Below are 24,107 nucleotides of genomic sequence, written 5' to 3' on the forward strand. Positions count from 1 at the left end.
TTAGATACTCGTCTGGTAGTGTGCGGTAAAGTACCATCATATTGAAACCAGATGTTATAGTTACCCATCCAAATAGTCTTCGAAAATCGACATTATAAACTGGTGATAGGTTTCTCCATTCAGAATGCCGTCAAATAAATTTAGGATCCAAAATTCTATCTTTGTAAATTCCTGCCCATGCGTTAATATTAAATCGCAGTTGAGGTCGAATTTCTCGGAACTGCCTGGGGTTGTTTATGCTCCAAATGTGTTCATTATTTCGGTTGAATATCCCACAATTCGTAAAAGTGCTTTCATCTGTCCAAATTACATTTTCCAGCAAAACAGGAAACTCAAGTATTCTTAGTAGCCAATTACAAAATTCTAATCGTCTTTCGGATGCAATTTTTGAGATATGTGTATTTTGTAACATTTTAAACCGATTTTTTTGAGATGTCTCCAAGCACTTGTATGATAAATATTCATTTCGGAGGAAATTTGACGTGTAGATTTCCCCGGGTTCATGTTTATTTGAAAATTATTAATTTTATTGAAAAGGGCCCAATGTCTAACTTACCTCATACATACCTCATTTATTAAATTTTCACTAGTTTCCTGGTACATTCTGTCTCCGTATTTTCTCCTCGGCTTTTCAAATGAACCAAACTCTGTGAGATTTTGATCCAATAACTTGAACATAGTTCGATGTGGTTGTCGTCTTTCGGGAAACAAGTTTAAATACATTTCCGATGTCCTAACATTGTTTCTATCGTATTTATAAAAAAATTGTATCATATATCTTTTTTCTTCATCCGTGAAAGCCATTTTCGCCAAAAATTCAATGACTTGTATACAATAACAAAATGTCATTGAGTGTAACAAATGAAAGTCAAATTTAGAAACTTCAAAGTCAAAGCCTATTATGATAAGAATTCATTTTTTTCAATATCTCCAATTTTTCGAAAAAGAATGACAACTAATCATCATTGAAAAGGTAAAATCTGGAAAAAACTAAAACCATTTTCCGAAATTTCTGTTTTTTCCGGATATCTCCGGATATACTCGGAATTTCAGAACTTTCTCAAGGGCATATTGTTAGTCAGGTAAATGCGCAACTTTGCCCCAATTCAACCATCTTCTAGATCCCAATGGTGGGGATCGAATATACACCCTGTATACTAATATAAATGTGGCAGTTTTTGAGGATGTATGTATGTATGTTTGTAGCTCTTTCACGCCTAAACGACTGAACGGATTTAGATGAAACTTTATATAAATACGGCTTACATACCAGAATAACATACAGGCTACAATTTACAAGGGTTTTGTGAGATTGTGGTCATAATATAATGCTAATTATTAAGTGATTCGGAAAAAATTCTTGCTCCCTGAGAGCTATCTTGGCGTGCGCTGCCTATACCGTTGGAATCACATGCAGATAATGTACCGTAAGATTATTTATCTTAAATAGTTCTAAATAAAAGTCCGCGATGGCATATATCTACCTCTTATGTGGTAGCAACTAAATGGAAAATACTGAGCCATAAATACATTTTAATTGGATACTTCTTCTACAATGCACATTTTAGAATATCTGCCAATTTATTATGAAAATTGATACAATTGTCGTTCTGAGTATTTAATATAGATAAATTTTGTCTTTTACACGAATCATTTGGACCAATGATTAAAAAGTTATCACGATAAGATTAAAGCAACGCTGTGAAGCCAATACGCGTCGCGTCTACTGTAAGACGACGGTGGACGATGCACGGGGGTAGAGGGGTTGTCTAAGCAATGAAGCGCCATCGCCGGGAACACGACTCAAACGCGGGCAGAGGTCGTCGACGGTTGTGTTAGTTTTGCGAATTTCTTTATAGGTATTCTAGGTAACATAATTCGATTCTTGAAGCTATTCATTACTCAGTACAGTTGGCATATTTTTTCAGTTACTGTATTTTTTAAAGAAATATAAATTACTAGCTGTTGCCCGCTCTTATATTAACGTACAGCCGAAGCTACTGAACCTAGAATCTTGAAATATGCAGGTAAGTTCTTTGTATAGCGTAAATAAGCATCAAGAAAGGGAATCAGAAATTTCAACCCCCAAGGGGGAAAATAGGGGTTCAAAGACTGTATTGAATATCGTCAGTTCTGAAGTTGGAAACCTGAAGTTTTGGGTTGATAAAAAATATTGTGACTATTTGTTTAAAATGGTCTGTCACGAAACTCAATGTGACAAACCAAATTCTACGCGGGCGAAACCGCGGGTAATAACTAGTACCTAGTTGTATAATAAATAGTGCTCATTAGGTTGTTCTTATGGTGAGACTATACAGGAGCACTATGGTATTTATTTTATCGAAATAAATTATTTATTCGAATAATAATGAATAATGAATGATGGTGTCATGAGTTATTTTATTTTTTGTCAGGGACCACTGAATATCTATATTTATTAACGAATTCATCGTCTCGCCTCGTTGAATTATGTCAGCTGGTGCGTGTAAGTCTAATGATAAATTTAAAAGTGGAGTAAAGATCTCTTGACAGAATTATTATGGTTGATAAAAAGCAGCCGTTAATTTGTGATATCATAGTTCTGAATTATGTGTCAATTACGTACTCCCCTCTGACAGAAATTATATATTTTTTTTCAAATTCAGAAAATATTTCACATAAATTGTTAGGCCTTTGTTTGAAGGCGGATCCATGAGGTGATTTTCGACAAAATTATGTGTTTAACCATTTTCGCCAGATAAACACTTGTTGCCTAGATACAAAGTAGGAAGTATGGAATATGAAATGTTCAGTAAATAAGATTTCTTCATTATTGCTTGTGTCGGATATTAAATTCATCATGAAAAAAACTTTTGAAACAACACAAATTTTGACGAATTTCAAAAACGATAACATGGGACTTTATAGCAAACTAAGATCTTCATTTCATACCACCAATGTCAAGCAGCCAAAAACAACAGCTCCATCCCGTGAAAAAAGCCCCAAGCGGAGAAGAAACATCCCATGTACAAAGACTCGAACAGAGATCAAACTGTGTCTGAAGACTGTATCAAGGAATTATACATACGTACTAGAAAATAAATATTCCCAGCAGCGTGGTATTAGCTAGGGTAGTAGTTGTTTTCCGGCAGACATTTACCAGAACCTACGGGGTAGGTAGTTGGGAGAGATGAATATTTCGAAATTTCATTTTGAAATTTCTAAAATTGTATTATTGAGATTGTTAATATATAATATAAAAGAAGAAAGTAATACAAATTATCAAATTATGAAACAGCAAAAATTAATTGGCGCTCCGAGGCGACTTGATTGATTTCAGTGGCGCATTTGTTTTATCAGCTGCATCAGAAGATCTTGATCTGCCAATGTCCTCTTTCATAGAATAAAATGTAAGGTGTCTCCAGAGGTTCCAATAAAGTTCGAAATATATATTTTCTAGTACGTATGTATCTCTCCTCGATACAGTTTTCAGACACAGTTATGTATAATTTTGATTTAACGTCGAAAAGAGGATTTCACGTGCTGGTACGGTATAGACACGTCCATAGCATACAAAATCAGTTTGAAAATTTAAATAAATTACGATGTTATTCAAACTATTCAGAGAATGGAATTGCGTTGGAGAAAATTTTTAATTTTCCAAAAAGTTATAATAATGTTAACTGACAAATTTTTTCATGACGAGGCAAGAGATCATCGTAGCGTTGGAGGATCCGGTCTTGAAAACTGTACGAGAATGAATTGCCTACGGAGTGAGGCCGGAATGGCAAGAGATTTCCAAGCACGGCCAGCAGGAAAAGGGATACTGGCTCTATGAGTATTCGAGATGACCTACTCACCCGGAAATGGAAAAACCAGGATGGAAGAACCCACAAATTCCAGATGATCCTTCCAAAGACGTGTATCTTGAATATCCTTGATTAGCTCCACGATAGTCGCAGTGGAGGGCATATCAGAGTAAATAAAACTCTAGCGAGAGTGCGTGAGAGGTATTATTGGGTCAATTGCCGTCGAGACGTGGAAGATTGCTGTGTGCGCCGTGACCTGTGCTCTTCCAGAAAAAGTCCGAAGACAAGGCAAAGAGAAAAGTCGAAGCATTACCTCATTGGGTGCCCTTTCGAGAGAATCGCTGTCGCACTCCCTGTGACCAAATCCGGTAGCAAGTATCTTATGGTTGTGATGGACTATTTCTCCAAGTGGCCTGAAGTAGTAGCCTTACCCAACCAAGAGGCTAAAACGGTGGCAGAAGCCTTGTTGCAGAACAATTGCCAGACACGGGGTACCTCAGGAACTACACTCGGATCAGGGCCGCAACTTCGAATCGGATTTATGGAAGGAAATGATGATAAAAACAACTGCTTTTCACCCACAATCCGATAGGATGTTCAATGGAATTGCGTGGCAGTCCTTCCGATGAATCTCAAGAGGTGCCTCTTTCAGAGTATGTGAATGACGTGAAGGAGAGACCGAAAATTGAACACACATTTGCCAGATCCAAATTACAGCTTTCCAGCGACAGGATGAAGATAAGATTTGACAAGAATTCGCTATCAGTGAGCTTCAAGGAGGGCGATGCAGTGTGGCTCTACAACCCCAATGTCGGAAAGGTTTGTGTCCCAAGTTGCAGAGGCCATGGCAAGGACCTTACTTGGTAACCAAAAAGATACACGATCTGGTGTACAGAATCCAATTGTCACCTAGAAGCAAGCCTGAAGTTGTCCACATAGAGAAGCACCATCCGCTCGCCCATCCTGATAGTCAAGTGGAAGTTACAGCGCGGAACGCGAAGCGATCTAGTAAGGCGATAGACATTTGAATAATAATTGGAGTTTTAGTTAAAGTGTTTGTTGTATTCAAAGTGAAATAGAGTTAAGTTTGATTATTGTTCAGTGTAGTCAATTATTGGTCAACCCACGGGGGAAAATGTAACAATAGGTTCGTCCTTAGACATAAAAATAACATCAAGAAGGCTTTATAATATTTGTTTAATTCTGGACACTCAATCACTTGCCTCACATTGAAAAATTTCAACCCTACCACACATAGTGATAATATTGAGATTATTCAGTTCCATACAATCTATACTGCATACAAATATAATGCAAAAAATCTTTTAATGCTTTTAAAATATCATTTACGTTGCCTTTTAATGGTTTAAAAGAGGACATAATATTCATATTTTCTTGTCGAATTTAATTTTTTTCCGAGGTTGTTTATGTTAATTCATACGATTCATAATTTATAACTTCAAATTCCAAAGCTTTTTTATTTACAAACCTACACCTCCATCTTTTGAACCTTTATCTTTTCTAACGAATTTATAAACTTGCATGTCCACTGAAATACCAGTGATATTATCTGATAGCCATGTTTTCGACACTCCAGTTATATTAAGTTTCTCCTGTGAAGGAAGTAATTTGAAATCAGCAAAATGTCTTGGGATGGGGACCCGGTATTCAATAATGCCACAATTATGTCCCTCATAATTGAAACTACAATACAGGTTGTTTCAAATTCGATCCTCACCACCAGGATCTCGGAAATTATGAGAGATACGAATATGATTAAATTGGGGAAAAGTTTCGCATTTACCTGACTAACAATATGCCGTTGATAAATTTCTGAAATTTCGAGTATATCCGGAGATATCCGGAAAAACCAGAAATTTCGGAAAATGGTTTTATTTTTTTCTGGCTTTATTTTTCGAAGGATCCGAAAATGAATTGCACTTCCACATTGCCACTTTTTTCCTGCTACATGATGGTGTTTTCAGATTTGCTATCCAACCTTTCGTCTTCCGGCCACCATCATCAACTTTATTTTTTTCTTATGGGCGCTACATTGGATACTTTCTGTTTTGAATAGAATCAGATTTTATGTTTTCAATGATAGTGAAAAAAAAATTTATCATAATAGGCTTTGACTTTGATGTTTCTACATTTGACTTTCAATGTGTTACAGTCAATGACATTTTGTTATTGTACAAGTCATTGAATTTTTGGCGAAAACGGCTTTCACGAATTAATAAAAAAGAGATATGATACAAATTTATTACAAATATGATAGAAACAGTATTAGGACATCGGAAATGTATTTAAGCTTGCATCCCGAAAGACGACAACCACATGTTCAAGTTATTGGATCAAAATCTCACCGAGTTTGGTACGTTTGAAAAGCCAATGAAAAAATACGGAGACAGAATCAACAATCAAAATTTGATAAATGAATGGTGTATGAGGTAAATTGCTGGCCACCTCACCGGCCCATTATTCCCTATCCATTTATCACCAAACCTTTCAGTTCATACTCTTCTGGTAGTGTGCGGTGGAGTACCTTCATGTTGAAACCAGATGTTGTTATAGTTAGCCAAAGGTAGATCATCCAAATAGTTTTCTAAAATCGACAGTAAAAATTGGTTATTGGTTTCTCCATTCAGAATCCCGTTAAATGATGAGGACCCAAAATTTTATCTTTGTAAATTCCTGCCCATGCGTTAATATTAAATCGCAGTTGAGGTCGAATTTCTCGGAACTGCCTGGGGTTGTTTATGCTCCAAATGTGTTCGTTATTTCGGTTGAATATCCCACAATTCGTAAAAGTGCTTTCATCTGTCCAAATTACATTTTCCAGGAAAACAGGAAAATCAGGTCTTCTTATTAGCCAATTACACCTGGATGCAATTTTTAGGATATGTGTATTTTGTAACATTTTAAAGCGCTTTTTTTGAGATGTCTCCAAGCACTTGTATATTCATTTTGGAGGAAATTTGACGTGTAGATTTCCCCGGGTTCACTTTTATCTGCAAACTATTAATTTTGATTGAAAAGGATACAATGTCTAACTTACCTCAAAAATTCAATTACTTGTACAATAACAAAATGTCATTGAGTGTAACAAATTGAAAGTCAAATGTAGAAACAAAGTCAAAGCCTATTATGATAAGAATTTTGAGAACTTTTTTCAATATCTCCAGCTTTAAAAAAATTGATAACTTATGATACATCATTGGGAAGGTGAAATCTGGTTCTATTCAAAACAGAAAAAGTCCAATGTAGCGCCCATAAGAAAAAATAAAGTTGATGATGTTGGCCGGAAAACGAAACGTCGAATGGCAAATCTGAAAACACCATTATGTAGCCGGAAAAAAGTGACAATGTGGAAGTGCAATTTATTTTCGAATCCTTCAAAAAATAAAGCCAAAGAAGGGAAAAACCATTTTCTGAAATTTCTGTTTTTTTCCGGATATCTCCGGATATTCTCAGAACTTTCTCAATGCGCAACTCTGCCCCAATTTAACCATCTTAGTATCTCTCATAGTTTCCGAGATCCCAATGGTGGCGATGACATTTCCTCTTACGAAGATGCCATCTATGGGATCGACAGAGTGTTGGAAAAAGAGGGTTGTTCTCACAATATGTCACTTACGGAATGATGATGAATTTTACTTTTCCTCACCTCAAGATTGCACGGTTTTGTGAAAGTCAGCAGAAATGACGCACATCATTCTATCTAAGAACTCAATTATTACATACCTTCAATTTCGGTATACGATCTTGTCATTGGTTAATGACTGCATTATTCAGCTGTATCGGAATTTCGGGTGACGAAACTCAGGAAAAACAATTCAATGGGGTTAAATCTGACGACCTTGATTGCTGCCGAATGGGTTATCGTGAGTGTGCCCTACGTCAGAAAAAATATTTTCACTGTGTATCACCCAACCCGTGCTAGGGATTGCACTTCAAAAGGTAACACCTCGCAAAAGCCTCGACTTCTGAGGGTTGTTGTTCACAGGAGGTAACAGATGATTCACAAGAGAATATATATAACAGATTTGATAGGTCTTCTACCAGTTCAACGAGGTAATATTTTATTGAGGTATTTGTGAAATGAATGCGGCACGGGGGTTTAGAATTATATCGTGGTATTCATTGCCTGTTATAAAACGACTGATAAGGTGGTAGTCAAATTAAAAATGATCAATGAGGCTCGGCATTTGAAAAACAGACCTAATGAGATACCTGAATCGTCATCAACCAGGGGTGTAGATAGGCTAGTGAGTACCAACTGAGCAAATAGATCACTACTGAAAATCGCTACTGTTATGCTAATATACGCCACTTGACTTGAATGAATGAATACATCTTCAAGCACACACCTAATGTCACATTAGATACTAAATTCATAATAAACTATGTTCAGAGATTGGAACATGCTCGACAACTTCAATATCGGTGGTCTTATACATCGATCACATGTTATCAAGACTCTTAGAAAACAAACTGAGAAGCCCATAAGGCAGACCTAGAAACTTGCTTAGACCGGATGAATTTTGAAATTAAGAACCTGAGAGTTAGCAGCAGGTCGATTATTTATTGGTAGCTACTTACAAAGGACATTAACCTAGAGTCAGCCAGAGATCAAAATGAAATATTTCCTCATAGATTAAGATTTGGCATGTCTGAATTAACAAACTGAACAATCTTTTCAAATGGCAAGGAAAATAGGTATACTGAACCAATACGAGAGATCCCTTACTGAATGAACCAAAGCACTAACTAAGAGATACACATGAAGGTAACGCGAGGAGTTTGAATAAATTTAAGTATCTGTTAGACTTTCGTTTTCCAGGTAGATCGATAGTCTTACAGACAGCCAGGTGCATTAATGACGCCAAGAGTGACATCAAGAAGGATCTGGAAATGCCATGAATAAATTAAGAAACAGACAAACCGAAATGGATTAATTAAAAACTGGTAGCTAGAACCCTCAGGAATCATAGGCAATGAAGCTGATGAGTGTGCTAATAACGGATAATCAAATAAATAAAAGATTCCCGAACCAGCTTCAAGACTAGATAAGGAAATTAATCGAAAAGAAAAATAAATTTTTGGGAAAGAAAGTTTTTGGCTTTCTACTACTCCATCTTGATACAAAAAAAAATTAATCACTCCTAAAAATATAACCCCTTCGATTCAAAAAATAAATTGTATTGGGAAAATTTCCTGAGAATAAGAAGGGGAATCCTTTTTAGAGAAAACACTGATGAATAGCTTCAACGGAGCAGGGATAAACACAGGGCACCAAAATACGGCTGTATACCAGAGATTTCAGGTGCAGACAATGTAACAGAGGGGCACAGACAACTCGTCATGTTTTATTTGTATATGAGGTACTGGGTTACAGAAGGCGAACAGTTTATGACCAACCGAAGTTACGAGTATGTTCAGATGAATATAACACAAATCCAATGAAGGACTTGTACAAACTAGTAGTATTGTTGGAATGGGTATCATGAAAATATGTGAGGGCAAACACAATAAGCCCGTCAGGCAGGGTTTTCAAAAACATAAAAGAAAGGAATAAGTCGGATGGCACACAAATGAATTGAGAAAACAACAGAATTCAAGTGATTGTTATGAATACCTTCCATTGACGGTAGAACAGTGAATATAGGAAAAAGGTTTTTGAACATTGTTCACAATTTCTAAAGCGATTAAAAACATTGTTTGGTTTATCATTTTCATCAACACTTCAATGTTTTCAGATCAATTTCAATAAACTTAGGGTTTTGAATACCCAATAATCAACGAGGTCAAAATTGGCGATCTTGCTGTCCACCAATTAGAAAATATTTGATGAGGTATTCACACCCCGTGTGCTTGCTCTTCTGGATTTTCTGGATTCTGTCCTTCAAGATTGTCTGGATATTTTGCATAGAAAAAATTATACCTTTAAAGAATCTATAAATTTATTTTGGAGTAATTTGAGTACTCACTTTACCAGATCACTAATTAAGTTTTGATGATATTTTGTATTCTTTGCAGTCATCGGATGACGATATTTCTAATTAATCCATCATTGTATTCGATTTAAGTATCTGATCATCGGACAATTTGGAAATATTTTTTCATTCATTAACATTCATTCATTCATTCATTCATTCATTAACATTAACAACACAACTTTATGTCTGTTTTCATAGAACAAAATAAAAATTTCTCGGATTTCTATTTCCAAGCCCAATCTCAATTACAACTTTTTGATTCGATAAATTTCAGGTTTCGTCATTGAATTATGTTTGCATTAATAAATAAATTACTTGACAAAAGTTGACCAACGATAATTATGATTCAAATGGACCAACTCATCGCTAAATATCGCTACATACGCTTTGGATATCGCTAAATAAACTTTCACGCGTTTTTTAAAATTTCAGTAGCCTCTTCAACAATGCCTGTTCAGATATTGGCATTCTTATTTGAATACATTTTTATAAACATATCTGTTATTTATTATATTATGTGACAAAACAGTTTACAAAAACGCAACACGTGTTTCGCTCTACCATAGCTTCTTCAGTCGTGTCTTAATTACGCTGCGTTTTTGTAAAACTGTTCAGTGAAAATCTTGTAATGAAGTGTTTTCTTGAATCTGTTATTTATTATATGATTTTATAGTTTTCATTTCAAGTATCGCATATGATATTTTAAATTTTGAATTTTCGAAGTTAGAGATGGGAACCCTGAAAGATTCAAGCATTTTTCAAAATATTTTACTGAAGTTGAAAATCTTTTGGATTGGAAAAAACACATTACATTACTACCTAAATCTTCCGAATATCTTCGTAGAGCATATGGTTTTATTGATAGAAATGATAGAAATTATATTAATTTCGACATTTATGTACCTGTGTAATAATATACGAAGTCAGTTATAATCACCACTTGTTTCTATGTGGAATCGCCTGAATTTGTACAGTTGCCAAATGCTTTGAAAACCACTAAATAATCACATACCACTGAAGGTCATGAAAACTCGTGTGTGGTCGATGTGGATAAATTGGGAATTATCAGGAAGATTAATATTCAACATTTTGTTATCTGTTCAAACAGAAAAGGTATCATTTCAAAAAATATCTCGTTTACTTCTGTAATATGTGATTATAGAAAAAAGAATATTTCTAAACTTTCATCAGTTCTCAGCGTACGTCTTAAGCTACGGACATTAAAGTGGTAGTATTTTTTTAAGGACAAAACACTAGCACTACAGGAAAATCCCTGAGGTGCTCTCAGAGCGATGCCTATGCGAAAGTAGCGATTCACATTGGATTTGTATCGATGGAGAATAAATCCATTTGGAAAAACGTTCTCAGGAAGTTCATTTCACAAACACGCAGCCCGATTTTTGGAGGCGACAGCTCACTCGCAATTTTTATTGTACCAAGGTTTGCCGTTTCGAGGTGGTTTCATTGAAAAATGAATATATTTATTCATGCATGATAGAGTAACTTCCGTGACTTCAGAATCACAAGTTGATGGATCTTTAGAGCCGAAACAAACATCAAGCCAGGGGAAATTTCGTAAATGATCTTGAAGATCCTCCCATTCAGCTGATATGTTATGCCAAACTCTGCGCGGCTTAGATTGTTCCCCAACATTCATCGACAATTCACTCAACACTGAAATGAGTTTGTGGTCAGAAGATCCCAATAGAGACCTTACGGTGACTGTGTACATTTCTGGATTGGTTTTTATGTATAGATCCAGAAGACTAGCATATTCTCCATCACGGTCAGGAATTCTGGTATAATAGGACACGATAGAAAACATTGGTTGAACTTTCATTTTCATGTGCACAAAACTATTTACTAGAACGAAATCATTTAACGTTGTGAGTTAGAAACATGCACTATCAATATAGACACCTCATGTTTCGACCTCCAAGAAGTATATCAAGTACCCTGTACACAGAAAACCGCAAGTCTCACTTGACTTTCAAATAGGATTCGATATCTTCTACGAGGATAACTATTTACACTTCATGAATGATTGTGAAATCAACTACAGCCATGGAATACTGACAATTGGGGATGGCCATTGATTAACTCTTATTATTGTACGTCAAGTTTGCATGGTTGTTTAGCACGAATATAATAATTCTTATTCATACAGTGTCTACCTTCACGTAGTTTAGGTATGGCTGTGTCAGAATTACGTTGGAATGAGTTCGTCAGTGAAAAAGTTATAAAGGAATGAAATTTGAAATTAATCCCCCAAATCAATTTCAGAACTTTCATTAAAATTTCGACTACACTCGACTGGATTCGGTAGATTTTGGTTTATCACTGTCCTGAATTTCATCGGAATCTGTTTTTCAATAAAAACGTTGAAAGCAAATAAAGTTTGAAAAATAGTTTATTTAATGTCATTATGTCTTTACTTTTTCATTATTGAATACATCTCAATGAAATTCAGAACAGTGATGATTCAAAACCTGATCAATCCAGAGTTGTAGTCAGAATTTCAATGAAACACCTAAAATACGAATTTTCAAGAACTGAATTTCGCATCATCGATTGTTTATTCTATGGGAAATTACAATTTTCAGTTTTCTGTCACATCATGATTTCAATGGTCTATTTGTTAAATATTCAAGAATTAATATGTTTGTATTTTTGATTTTATTATTTGTATTCCTTAACAAATAGAATTTTTCATCGATACAATATAGGTAAGTTAAAAAAATGGTAAACGATTTTATTGATAATGATGATGTAGCTAATGTACAAAAAACTAAAAAATAATTCCGGAAGGTCCTAGGTAGCTGTCATTACACCACTCTCTCCAGTAATCTGCGGAATTGATCAGATGAAAAAATAATAAATGCGTTGGGCGTAGGATTTACATATTTACCCAGGTTACGCTACGCCCAACGATTTTATTATTTTTTTATCTGATCAATACCGTACATTTCTGAGAACAGTGGGGTGATGACCGCTACCTAGGACCTTCCGAATCATTTTTTAGTTTTTAATACATTATCTACATCATTATTATCTTTTGTTTCACTAAAACCGATCAACATAAAAATGTTTATGATTTTATTTTCAAGTTTTAAGTTTCTAATTTTGTTACTCAATTCTTCTCATTCTGTTCAGTTCATTTAGTGCCTCAGTATTACAAGGTTTATTTCCCAACAATTTATTGCAATCTAACTCCTCAATACATTAACCTTCCAAAGACGTTACTCGACTTTGGGCCACGTATGCTTGTTTTTCTTCAAACAAGTTCGAGCCTAAATACACAACTGCCTTGCATTTTGTGGACAGTGGGAGCCCATGACAAAAGTGAGGGTAACATCCCTTTTTCAGCCGTAATTAAATTTTGCTGGAAACTGTATGGCTTTAGGGTGGAAAAGATGTACGCCGTCTCTTCCAAAGTGGATCTGAACTGACGGTACATCTGTTTCGTACATTTGAGTTCGACGAAACTGAGGCCAAAAAATTTCTGCAATATAGCCCTTCACCAATCCTTTCGAAACATATTGGACCGCAACATATTGAGGTAGTTGTGAAATAATATGTAGTCTGCCAAACTGTACTAGTATTCTACTAGTATTCTTATACCTTCACTGAGGTAGTTGTGAAAAAATATGTGATCCGCCATTTTGTAACTGCGGCCATCTTAGATTTACAATGACACATACTTTATCAAATTGTATTGTCATCAAAACTAAATGTGTGTACCAAATGTCATCAATCCGTCAACAGAAAGGGGGTCAAATTTTATTTACTGAATTTTACCCAAACATACAGGGCAAGCTAAATAAAACAGTTTCAAAACTACAAACTATTTAGATTAAATGGCTCAATATGAAACTATGACCTAGAAGCATGACATTCACAGTGCATCATACCCGACAATATACAGGGTATAACTGAATAAGTGTAAAACATTCAAGGAGGTGATTCCTCATCGAAAAAAAGATAGGATCTTTCATACAAAGAAACTTCATTGCTGCGAACTGGTTTATTTTGGGCAAAAAACCCAAGAGAAATTTATTGTTTAGAATGAAACAGGCTATCGGAAATAGATTTTTAAATGGTAAACAAATAATGAGACGAAAAGTTACATTGGAAATAAATTTTAGGGGTTGCGTTTTCCACCCCTTACAACCATGGGGTAAACCAAATAAATTACTGGCTAAATATCTTTTTGGTAGTACAAAACGTCAGGTTAATTTCAATATTGTAACTTTTTTAGTGCTTGTGAAAAAAATTGTTATACAAATTTTATGTACTCTCTTTAAGCGGCTGTATCTTAACAAAGGATGATCCAATGAATTTTCTTTGTATGAATGATCCTATCTTTTTTTCGATGAGGAATCTCCTCCTTAAATGTTTTACACTCATTTAGTTACACCCTGTATATCATTATCAGCTATTTTTTGACAAATTCCCGTTAAATATACTTTATTTATCCATTGTCAAAAAAGCTATATCTATATTAGTCAGTGGGGTATGCTTGAAGACTGGCAGTAAACAAATCTAAAGAGATGAACTTTAAACGTTCAAGCCAGTCTCGAATATACCTACATAGTAAGTTGAATGGATTGACGCCTATCAGAAAACAACTACTTCCCTGGCTAATACCACGAAGGGCGTTGGTTTATATCCGACAGGCGTCAGTGCAAGATCTTCACAGAAAATTTCCTGCGTATGCCATTGGCAATACAACTGAAAGAGTCGACCTTCAATTTTGGAACGGGCACACTTGCAGACCGGTTTCGGGCTCATTAGCCACTCGTAAGTGCAAGATAATGGTCATCATCGACCTAAAGTCAATGATATTCCATAATTGAAAATCGGAATTATTTTAGAGTATTTCATTCCTCTTCATAAGTTGGAGCAAACAACAAAATGTCACACTATCTAGTGGACGAGGTACTAACTAACTGCGTATCTGAAATTTGCCCGATTCCTCTGAATTCCTCTGATTCTTCTGTATTGCCAATTGGATATACAGGAAATTTTCTGTGAAGATTCCTGCACTGACGCCTATCGAATATAATCCAACACCCTTCGTGGTATTAGCCAGGAGAGTAGTTGTTTTCTGATAGGCGTCAGTCCATTCAACCTACTGTGTAGGTATATCCGAGACTGGCTTGAACGTTTAAAGTTCATTTCTTTACATTTATATACATATAACCAACTGATTGTTGAACAGTTGTACTATTTCTCAGTAACATAATTATGCCTAATATAAGGATTTTTTACACCTTCGGTGTGGTGAAAGGAATGAAGATAAATTGAAACCGAATTTATAACCTTTGTTTTTTTCTTAGTTTTACAAAGATTCATGAACTACTCACTTACCAATGTATACTAGGTAATTATTTTTATATTTCTATATAATACATGCTCAACCCTAGGTTAGTTGTAAAACAGCCTTGACTGAACTTTCATTGATTTTTGTATCTACTTCTTCTTTATAAACAATGCATGTCATTGAACGAAGCCCATTTTTTATTATTATTATTGCACATTTCCAAAAATTTAGCGGTACGAAGAAACACTGATGAAAAGCTAATTTTATTTTATGAACGCGCCTTTTCCCCAGCGGCTGGCACCCCAACTGGAATATTCAAAAATATTTCCTTATTGCACATCTACAACATAAAACAAACCTACATACAAAATTTCAGCCCCCAAAAATATATTAGTACGGAGAAACAGTGATGAAAAGGTAATTTTCATATGTAAACACGCCCCTTTTAACCCCAGAGAAGCTCCCTAGTAGAAATATTAATAAACCCTGTCTTATTGCACATTTACAACATAAAACGAACCTACATACACACTTTCAACCTCGGAAAATATAGCGGTACGGAGAAGCAGTGATGAAAAGGAAATTTTCATATGTACATTTACAAGAATATATTGTAGTACTCTCTTTATTAATATTTTGAGAAAAATATTGTTTGTAATATCTGAAGTTGAAGCATTTAAATTTGGAAGAATTTGTCACATAAGGCATTTAAAATTTCTTTCGTGAATATTCTGGTAGAAATACCTTAATAAATTATCCTAAAGTTTCATAGGTGAATGTTTTCTACGTGATCAAGGTGCATTCTCTATTGTTTTTTCGTCCTTGTGCTTCTGTTCTATTATTCGAGTGTTGTCAACGGAAAAATAGACTAGTAGACTCGAAATCTTTATTGCAATAGTCAATGCTCAAAATATCCTATCAATATGTTGTTACTGATTGGTACAAGGCTCAATCCAATTTATTTTTAATTCGCTGTCTATCTAGAGTTACCTTTTAGAACCAGCTGCCAAGAAAAAAATTAAATCTGGTCCAAAATACTGACATCCCTTGCAATGATGTTTTCTATAGATAAAGTGAATTTGAGAAGTTAATTGATCGTCACAGAATTTGGAACAATTTTAAATGAATTAAAACTACAAAGTGACGTTTTGAAAAATTTTGCAATTAAAGTAGATTTTTGCTTTAACGATGATAATGTTTTGAACTAAATTCCGGTCTCTTGTGCGTTTCGCTAACCAAGTTAGCGTCCTCAGGAGATCATTATGTGTTTAATGAATTCACCTGATGCTTCACGAAACTACTTCGGGCTAGTTATCGTCACTGCAATGCAGTTATGGTTTTGTAGATAGACATAAACATATACCATCGCGGACTTCTTTATAGGCATGTTTACATGTAGTATATTATTTTGATCTATCTCGTAGCCAGCGTTTGCAATGTAAGCGCAAAAAAATGATTTACGACATCAACTTAGGCACCTCTAAAATCATCAGTGTTTCTCTACTACATTATGCATGTTATTTATACTATTATAAATGTGAAAATTTGTGGGGATGGATGTATATGTATGTATGTATGTTTGTGGCTCTTTCACGCCTAAACGACTGAACGGATTTAGATGAAACTTTCCATAAATACAGCTTAGACATCTAAATAACATATAGGCTAAAATTCACAAAGGTTTTGTGTAATTTTGGTCGAAATATAACGATAAGTATTAGGTAAGTCAGAAAATGTTTGCGGTAGCCACTATATGCAAAATATTGAGCCATAAATACAGTTAAATTGGATACTATTTTTACAATGCACATTTTAGAATTACAATTGTCGTTTTTAGTATTTGATATGGGTAGATAAACTTACTTCTTTTCACTGAGTAATTTGGACAAATCGTTAAAAGTTATCATGATAAGAGTAACTTGACGCAACGCAGTAAGCCATTACGCGTCGTGTCTACTGTAAGACGACGAGAGACGATGTGCGGGGGTAGAGGGGCGGTCTAAGCAATGAAGCGCCTTCGTCGAAAACGCGAACCGAACACGGGCAGACGAGTGAGAGCAGACGTCGTTGACGGTTGTGTTAGTTTTGCGATTTTTTAAAGGCAACATAATTCGATTCTCGAAGCTATTCATCACATAGTGCAGTTGCCATATTTTTTTAGTTACTGTATTTTTAAAGTTAAAAAATAAATTACTAGCCCACTCTTATATTAACGTACAGCCGAAGCTACTACACCTAAAAATCTTGAAATATGCAGGTAGGTTCTTTGTATATCGTAAATAAGCATCAAGAAAGGGAATCAGGAATTTCCTTCCCCAAGAGAGATTTTATTGAATTTCGTCAGTTTTGAAGTTGGAAACCTGAAGTTTTGGGAAAATAAAAAAATAATATTGTAACTAATTGTTTAAAATGATCTACGCGGGTGAAGCAGCGGGCAACAACTATTACACATATGGACCTTCCACTTGAATCACTCTATCTATTGAAAAAACCGCGTAGTTTTAAGATCTAAGTATACAAAGGGACAGACAGCGAGAATCGACTCTGTATATGATTGATTGATTTATTAACATTTCAATTAATCATATGTGAAAGTGTAAAATAACGCGATAATTTTTTGAAAAAGAAAAAATGGAAAGCCCTGGATTACCGTCTTTTGAAGACCATCACAACCAAAAATAATGGCAATTGAGGATCTTCAAAAAAGTATAGATAGACATGCATACATAGTATAGTGACAAAGAAAAAATTAACACGAAGACTAAAAAACGCCCTATTTACTATATGACGACAAGAATATAGCTTACGTATTCCAAAAACACTTTATTGTGAGATTTTCACTAAATTTTTTTACAAAAACGCAACACGTGTTTCGCCATACAATGGCTTCATCTGGCGTGTTGAAAGTTGAAAGACACGCCAGATGAAGCCATTGTATGGCGAAACACGTGTTGCGTTTTTGTAAAACAATTTAGTGAAAATCTCACAATAAAGTGTTTTTGGAATACGTTAGTTATGGATTTTCATCAAGTATCGGCCGATTCCATCATATATCTGAAGAATATAGCTGAATAATTCAATAAATTTTTCAGTAATTTGGGTACTAGCCATACTTTTAAAATAACTATATATTCAGAGTTTCAGGTTGATATTTCTATTTTGAGACACACTATGTATTTATTTCCACAGACAGGCAAATGAATTGTAGATACTATAATTAGTCTCAAGGTCAGAAAATCCCTTGGAATAGAGGGGTTGGGAGCGGAAAATTCAAAAGAAACTCTTGGTTTTATTGTTCGTATTTTGAAATGTTTTTAATAGTAATGTTTTTATTTTAGTTACTTTTCTAAGGCTTTGAAAATTGGTCTTATCAATTATTTAACAAATCAGGTAATGAAACAGATATACGGTTTTACAGAGGGATTATCAACTATCATCAAGATGCTATTCATTCATTGATAACTCATATTTATGATGCAATTGATAAATAAATCAATAGTAAAAACATTTTTGAGATTATGAAAATATTATGATGTGAAAGCATGTTACTACATTTATCTATTTATTAAAAAAATATATTTTTTCAAACAATTATTTATTTCAAGATTTACCTATATTTCGATACAAACTTGCATATTTTATGAATTGTGTTATGTTATGAATTGATGAGTTTGATATGTGATGTAATCAGCCGATACTTAATGAAATCCATAACGCATTCAAGAAACACTTAATTGTGAGATTTTCACTAAACAGTTTAAAAAAATGCAACACGTGTTTCTATACAGCTTCTTCAGACGTGTCTATATACCAAAGCAATTAATACTAGATCGGAGACTTGGTCTGTTTATGACATGGTGAGATTTTTAATGATTTATCCTTGTGATGCTCTAGACTAAATGATGATTTGAACATGTTTCTGTTGTTTCCAGCCATTTCATCTATCTATGTTTCTTGAATGGTGTATAATATCGAAATCGAGCGATTGATATTTCTAAGGCCTTTGACCGTGTGTGGCATGAGGGTTTGCTGGCCAAACTTCGTTGCTACTGCCTGTCGGATCATTTTGTGTATTATTATTATTAACTTTATTAACTTCAGGTACTATATAAAATATAGAATATAGATATAGTAAAAACAAGTTTAGTTAATAAACTAAGAAGTCACATAAACTGTTTCCAGTTTGTGTGTGACTGTGAAAATTACAATCAAAGTTAAAATCACTTAAAAGAAAACTAATAATATAATAAAAATACAACATTCATATTCAACCCTAGATGTATCCTTATTTACACTTACATTAGCTAAAATACATATATACACATATATAAATATATATATATATATATATATATATATATATATATATATATATATATATATATATATACATATACATATGGTCAATTTGTTTTTCGATTCAAAGATATATTTATATAATAACGGAACACTATTTGAGGTTAATAACTATATATGTATAGACACATAAATATCATCAATACACTATTTTATGTATCTCTGTACGTGGCAAACTGGTAATGTAGTCATTTAATCGTTTTTTAAATTCATTTTGGTTTTTTGAACTTTTTGTTTGATTGGGTAGCGAATTAAAAAATTTGAGGCTGAGGTAGCTTTGTTCATGAACGGCATTTTGAAGTTAAGTTGTTTTGTTCGAGTGTTGTATTCGTGTTCTATCCTGGGGTATTTTTGAAGAAGAGCTGCACGGGATCAAATATATTTGTTTCGTGATGAAAACATCTGTTGGGTGATTCCTCTTTTTTTTGAAAATTATTTTAAGGATTCTTTTTTGTGTTATTATCAGTTTATTCATAGTAGTCTTTCCAGCTGATCCCCATGCCAGTATCCCGTAAGTTATATGCGTTTGGATGAGAGCGAAATATAACGTTTTGAGTGTTTTGTTGTCTAATATGTCTCTTAGGACCTTGAAACGGTGCATTAGAAATTGAAGTTTTTTTATTACATAGATTATGTGGGATTCCCATTTGAGTTGGTCATCTATAACAATCCCGAGATATTTAAACTGTTTAACAGGTGTGATATTAAACAAGCTGGACACATTGAGGGAAGTAAAAGATGGTGAGGAGCGCGCAGAAGCATAAATTGGTAGGTAGTACGTTTTGCTGAAATTTATTGTGAAGAGTTTATGTGAAAACCATTTTCTGATATTTCTGAGATCAATCTCTACTTTATTTTTCAGGAAAGACCAGGTAGTGTCCTGATAAAAAATGGCTGTGTCATCAGCATATGTGAAAATTGTTCCTATTGTTGGTACTGAGAATAAGTCATTAAGGTAAATATTGAAAAGAATTGGGGCCAGGGTAGTTCCCTGAGGCACACCATATTCTATATTCTTGTATTGACTTTTGTGGTTTCCAATTTTTACGCATTGCTTTCTGTTTAGCAGGTAACTCTGAAACAGCTTTGGTGTTGTTCCTCTTATACCTATGTTTTCAAGTGATTTGAGAAGGAGTGGGTGGCTAACTGTGTCAAAAGCCTTTGACAGGTCTATGAAGACACATAGAGATGCCTTCTTGTTATCCATAGCAGAATATATTTCAGTTGTTAGGTCTAGGACAGCATCTTGGGTCGACACACCTTCTCGAAAACCATATTGTCTACAGGAAAGAATGTTATATTTTTTGAGGTAGGACGATAGTCATATTTTTATAATTTTTTCGAAAATTTTGGCTACAGAAGTGATCAGTGATATTGGTCACTGATCAACAGTTTCCTAAAAGAACGTTCCCTACAAGTGACCGTCGATATATATCTCTCGAATACTTTTACTATCAATGCTGGAGTTCAACATGGATCCATATTGTCTCCAACCCTCTTTTTATTCTATATCAACGACTTATTGGAAATAATCAAAAATCCAATATCTTTACTTTGCTGACGACAGCACACTTGTATCGTCATTACTTTTGGATTCCAGGACATCGGCTACGGATGTACATCTTCACGGGCAGCAGGAGGTTGCCTATTTTAATGAGGATCTCGAAGTGACTTCGAATTGGGGTGAAACTAACCAGGTTCAATTCAATGCCACAAAAATCCAGGCATTAGTTTTCTCCAAAAAGATAAATGTCCCCGAACCGGATATAATAATGTCAGGTCAGACAATTCCGCTTTCTGCTTCGATAAATTTGTTGGGATTTGAAATTGACACCATTATGTCTTGGCACAATCATGTCGCTGGAATTGTTGGAATGGCTGCTTCTCAAAAGCTTGGAATACTGTTCCGAACCAGAAAACTACACACCTCAGCAACTTTTGATCCTTTATAGAGCTCAGATCAGACCTTCTTTGGAGTATTGTTCTTAAAGCTGCTGGATTGCATCAAGGAAAGAACTCTCCGCTTGATTGAAGACGCAAACGTCACTTGCAACCTTGATAATCTGGAACATCGAAGAGAGGTTGGAGATTTGTTTCTCTTCTATAAATACTTTCACGACGAGGGTTCAAGTGTCTTGGCACATTTGATTACACCAAGAGCGGTACATATCAGAAATACGCGATGGACTATGGCTGCTCATCGTTTTGAGGTTCAACTCAGTACACCTCGAACGTAACTGTTTAAGAACTCTTTCATTTGGAATAAGCTTCCTGATAACGTTTTCCCAAATGGATTCATTCTCCAGCGATTGAAATCCAACGTGAATCGCTATTTTCGCACAGGCACCGCTCTTAGAGCGCCTTAAGGATTTTCCAGTAGTTCTTGTGTTTTGTCCTTAAAGAAAATTTGTACAGGTTCCTCGCTGGATGTATGTCATATTCCTTTGGACATAATGATAATAATAATGTTAATAATAAATCGATTTTATTCATCTTTCCATTTGATTGGACGTAATCAAAAGAACGTAATAAAAAGGAACAAGAATTTTTGAACACAGAATGAGCAGTTTGTGTTTCTTCAGCAGAAGCTGCCAGTGACATCGTGAAAAATTCGAAATGGTTGAAAAGGTTAACTCGAAGAATTGGCTAAATGCGCCGTACGGAAGCAAAAGCCAAGATACTCTAGAGAGAGGGAACACGAAAAATGTAAATAGTTAAGTTGATGGATATAGCCGTTACTACGTGGTAGGAAATCATAATGAAAAATAAGAAATGAAACTTTCTATAATTTCTACCACTTTTATTCGTAACTAACGTTACTGCAGTTTCGTCCTATAAGTACATTTTCAAACTTATACATTAAACTGAAATGATTGATTATATTAGCCCTCATATAACACCACTGTAGGTAATAACAGAGCAGCCTACGATGATTCAATGTTGCACAGAGAATTCTCACTACCTTTCTCTGCTAACAATCTAGCTAGGAAAATTAAAATAATTACACAGTTAGGCCATAATAATGGTTGCAACGCAGATATAATCCAGAAGTTAGTCAGAAAACAAACTCGTAAATTCACTTACAGATTAATATATCCCCAGATCAAACAATCAGAAATCAAGAAATGGGTAACTCTAACATAATTTGGTAAAAGAACAGAGGTAATTGCGGGTTTCTTCAGAAAAAACCAATGTGGAAGTGGCATTCAGACCACATGCCACATTATCTGATTTCCTTTTCAATGCCAAAAATAAGGTGGACAAGTTGGAGAAATCTGGAGTTTATAAGCTTAAGTATCCGGAGTGCAGTAGTGTTTATGTGGGACAATGTTGTCGAAATTTCTAAAAACGGTATGCTGAACATGAAAGGCCCTTCAGACTAGATAAAAATGATTCGACGTTTTCAAACCATTCCTTGGGATGCAACCACAAGTTCCCGAATCTAAACGATACGGAAATTTTGCCCTATGCAGGGAAGGGTTGCAAACTCAATTATTCGGAATCTTTGGAAATTCATAAGCATAAGCATTGCGGGTGCAACCTGTTAAATGATCGAATCGATCTAGTTTACTCATCGGTTTACAAATTAGCGTACCCACATTGTCACAGGCAAACGAAATTCAGGTACTCAATAATTTAAGTACCTCTGTTATTACCTACAGAGGTGTTATATAAAGGCTAATGTAATCAATCATTTTCAGTTTAATATATAAGTTTCAAAATGTCCTTATAGGACGAAACTGAGTAACGTTGGTTACGAATAAAAGTGGTATAAAATATAGAAAATTTCATTTCTCATTTTTCATTACGTAAATAGTTTTTCACAGCCGTTTCATTACCATTGATGAAAGAATGTTATATGCTAAGTTTGAAATTTGTAGCTTCAGAAATATATGAGGAGTATAATAACATTTAAGAAAATATCAAAAGTTCAACGCCCTGTTATATCATACACGAAGCCTATCAGGTAATAATTTGTAATAGCTTTCTTTTCAGAATCATCCCATTTCGAATATTATTGTTCACAAGAAAAATATCGACCCTCATTGTAGTTCTTCAGGTATATCTTTTATAATGATATAAAAATACAAAATAGTAATGATTGGAGGTCAGTTCAAAACTACTCACCTTCGTTGAAAGTAATTTTGTTTTCGCTTGCTGTACTACTACTCCGCGTCGATTTGGTACCGTCATATTGGTACCTTCTCCTTGGAGTTGATTGACTAGAATAGGGTAGTTTATTGTAATACGACTTTTGTTGATAAGTTTGAGGTAACCTCGTTGCGGCAGTTGTGTTTGATTCTTCGCTGTCGCTGTGTTCATCTGGAACAAAATATAAACGTTATTTACGTATAAGTAATGTCTCATTAGCTATCTTCTGGTGATGTCTGGAGTTAACCAACAAGCACGTAATGTTCTTTTATTATCTGAAACGTGGCTTAAAAATGATCATACTAATTTTTTGTCTGTAAATTATTAGTATCATTATTTAATCCTTCAAAAGTGAAAATTGGCTTATGGTAGCTATAATAATCAAAATAATCAATAAAAAATGTTGATAATAAATAGCCCTTCCTTATATTATCTTATTGATATACATAAAATTTAAGTAATAACCTAAGCTTGTCTCAAGGTAAACAA

The 24,107-nt window shown here is 34.6% G+C and overlaps 1 protein-coding gene across 2 annotated transcripts in view; it reads right to left on the reverse strand.

Moving 5' to 3' along the window:
• LOC111502785 (uncharacterized) overlaps window positions 1-24,107 on the reverse strand; it is a 142,596-nt gene that overhangs the window by 46,101 nt on the left and 72,388 nt on the right. For both annotated transcript variants that reach the window (XM_074170630.1, XM_074170632.1), the window contains exon 2: window positions 23,595-23,789. In XM_074170630.1, the coding sequence (XP_074026731.1) occupies window positions 23,595-23,789 (195 nt within the window). The remainder of the gene's footprint in view (window positions 1-23,594; window positions 23,790-24,107) is intronic.

The sequence above is a fragment of the Leptinotarsa decemlineata genome, unplaced genomic scaffold (assembly GCF_025532065.1).
Source record: "Leptinotarsa decemlineata unplaced genomic scaffold, Ldec_3_MD MMD2_P_RNA_scaffold_9, whole genome shotgun sequence".
NCBI lineage: Eukaryota > Metazoa > Arthropoda > Insecta > Coleoptera > Chrysomelidae > Leptinotarsa > Leptinotarsa decemlineata.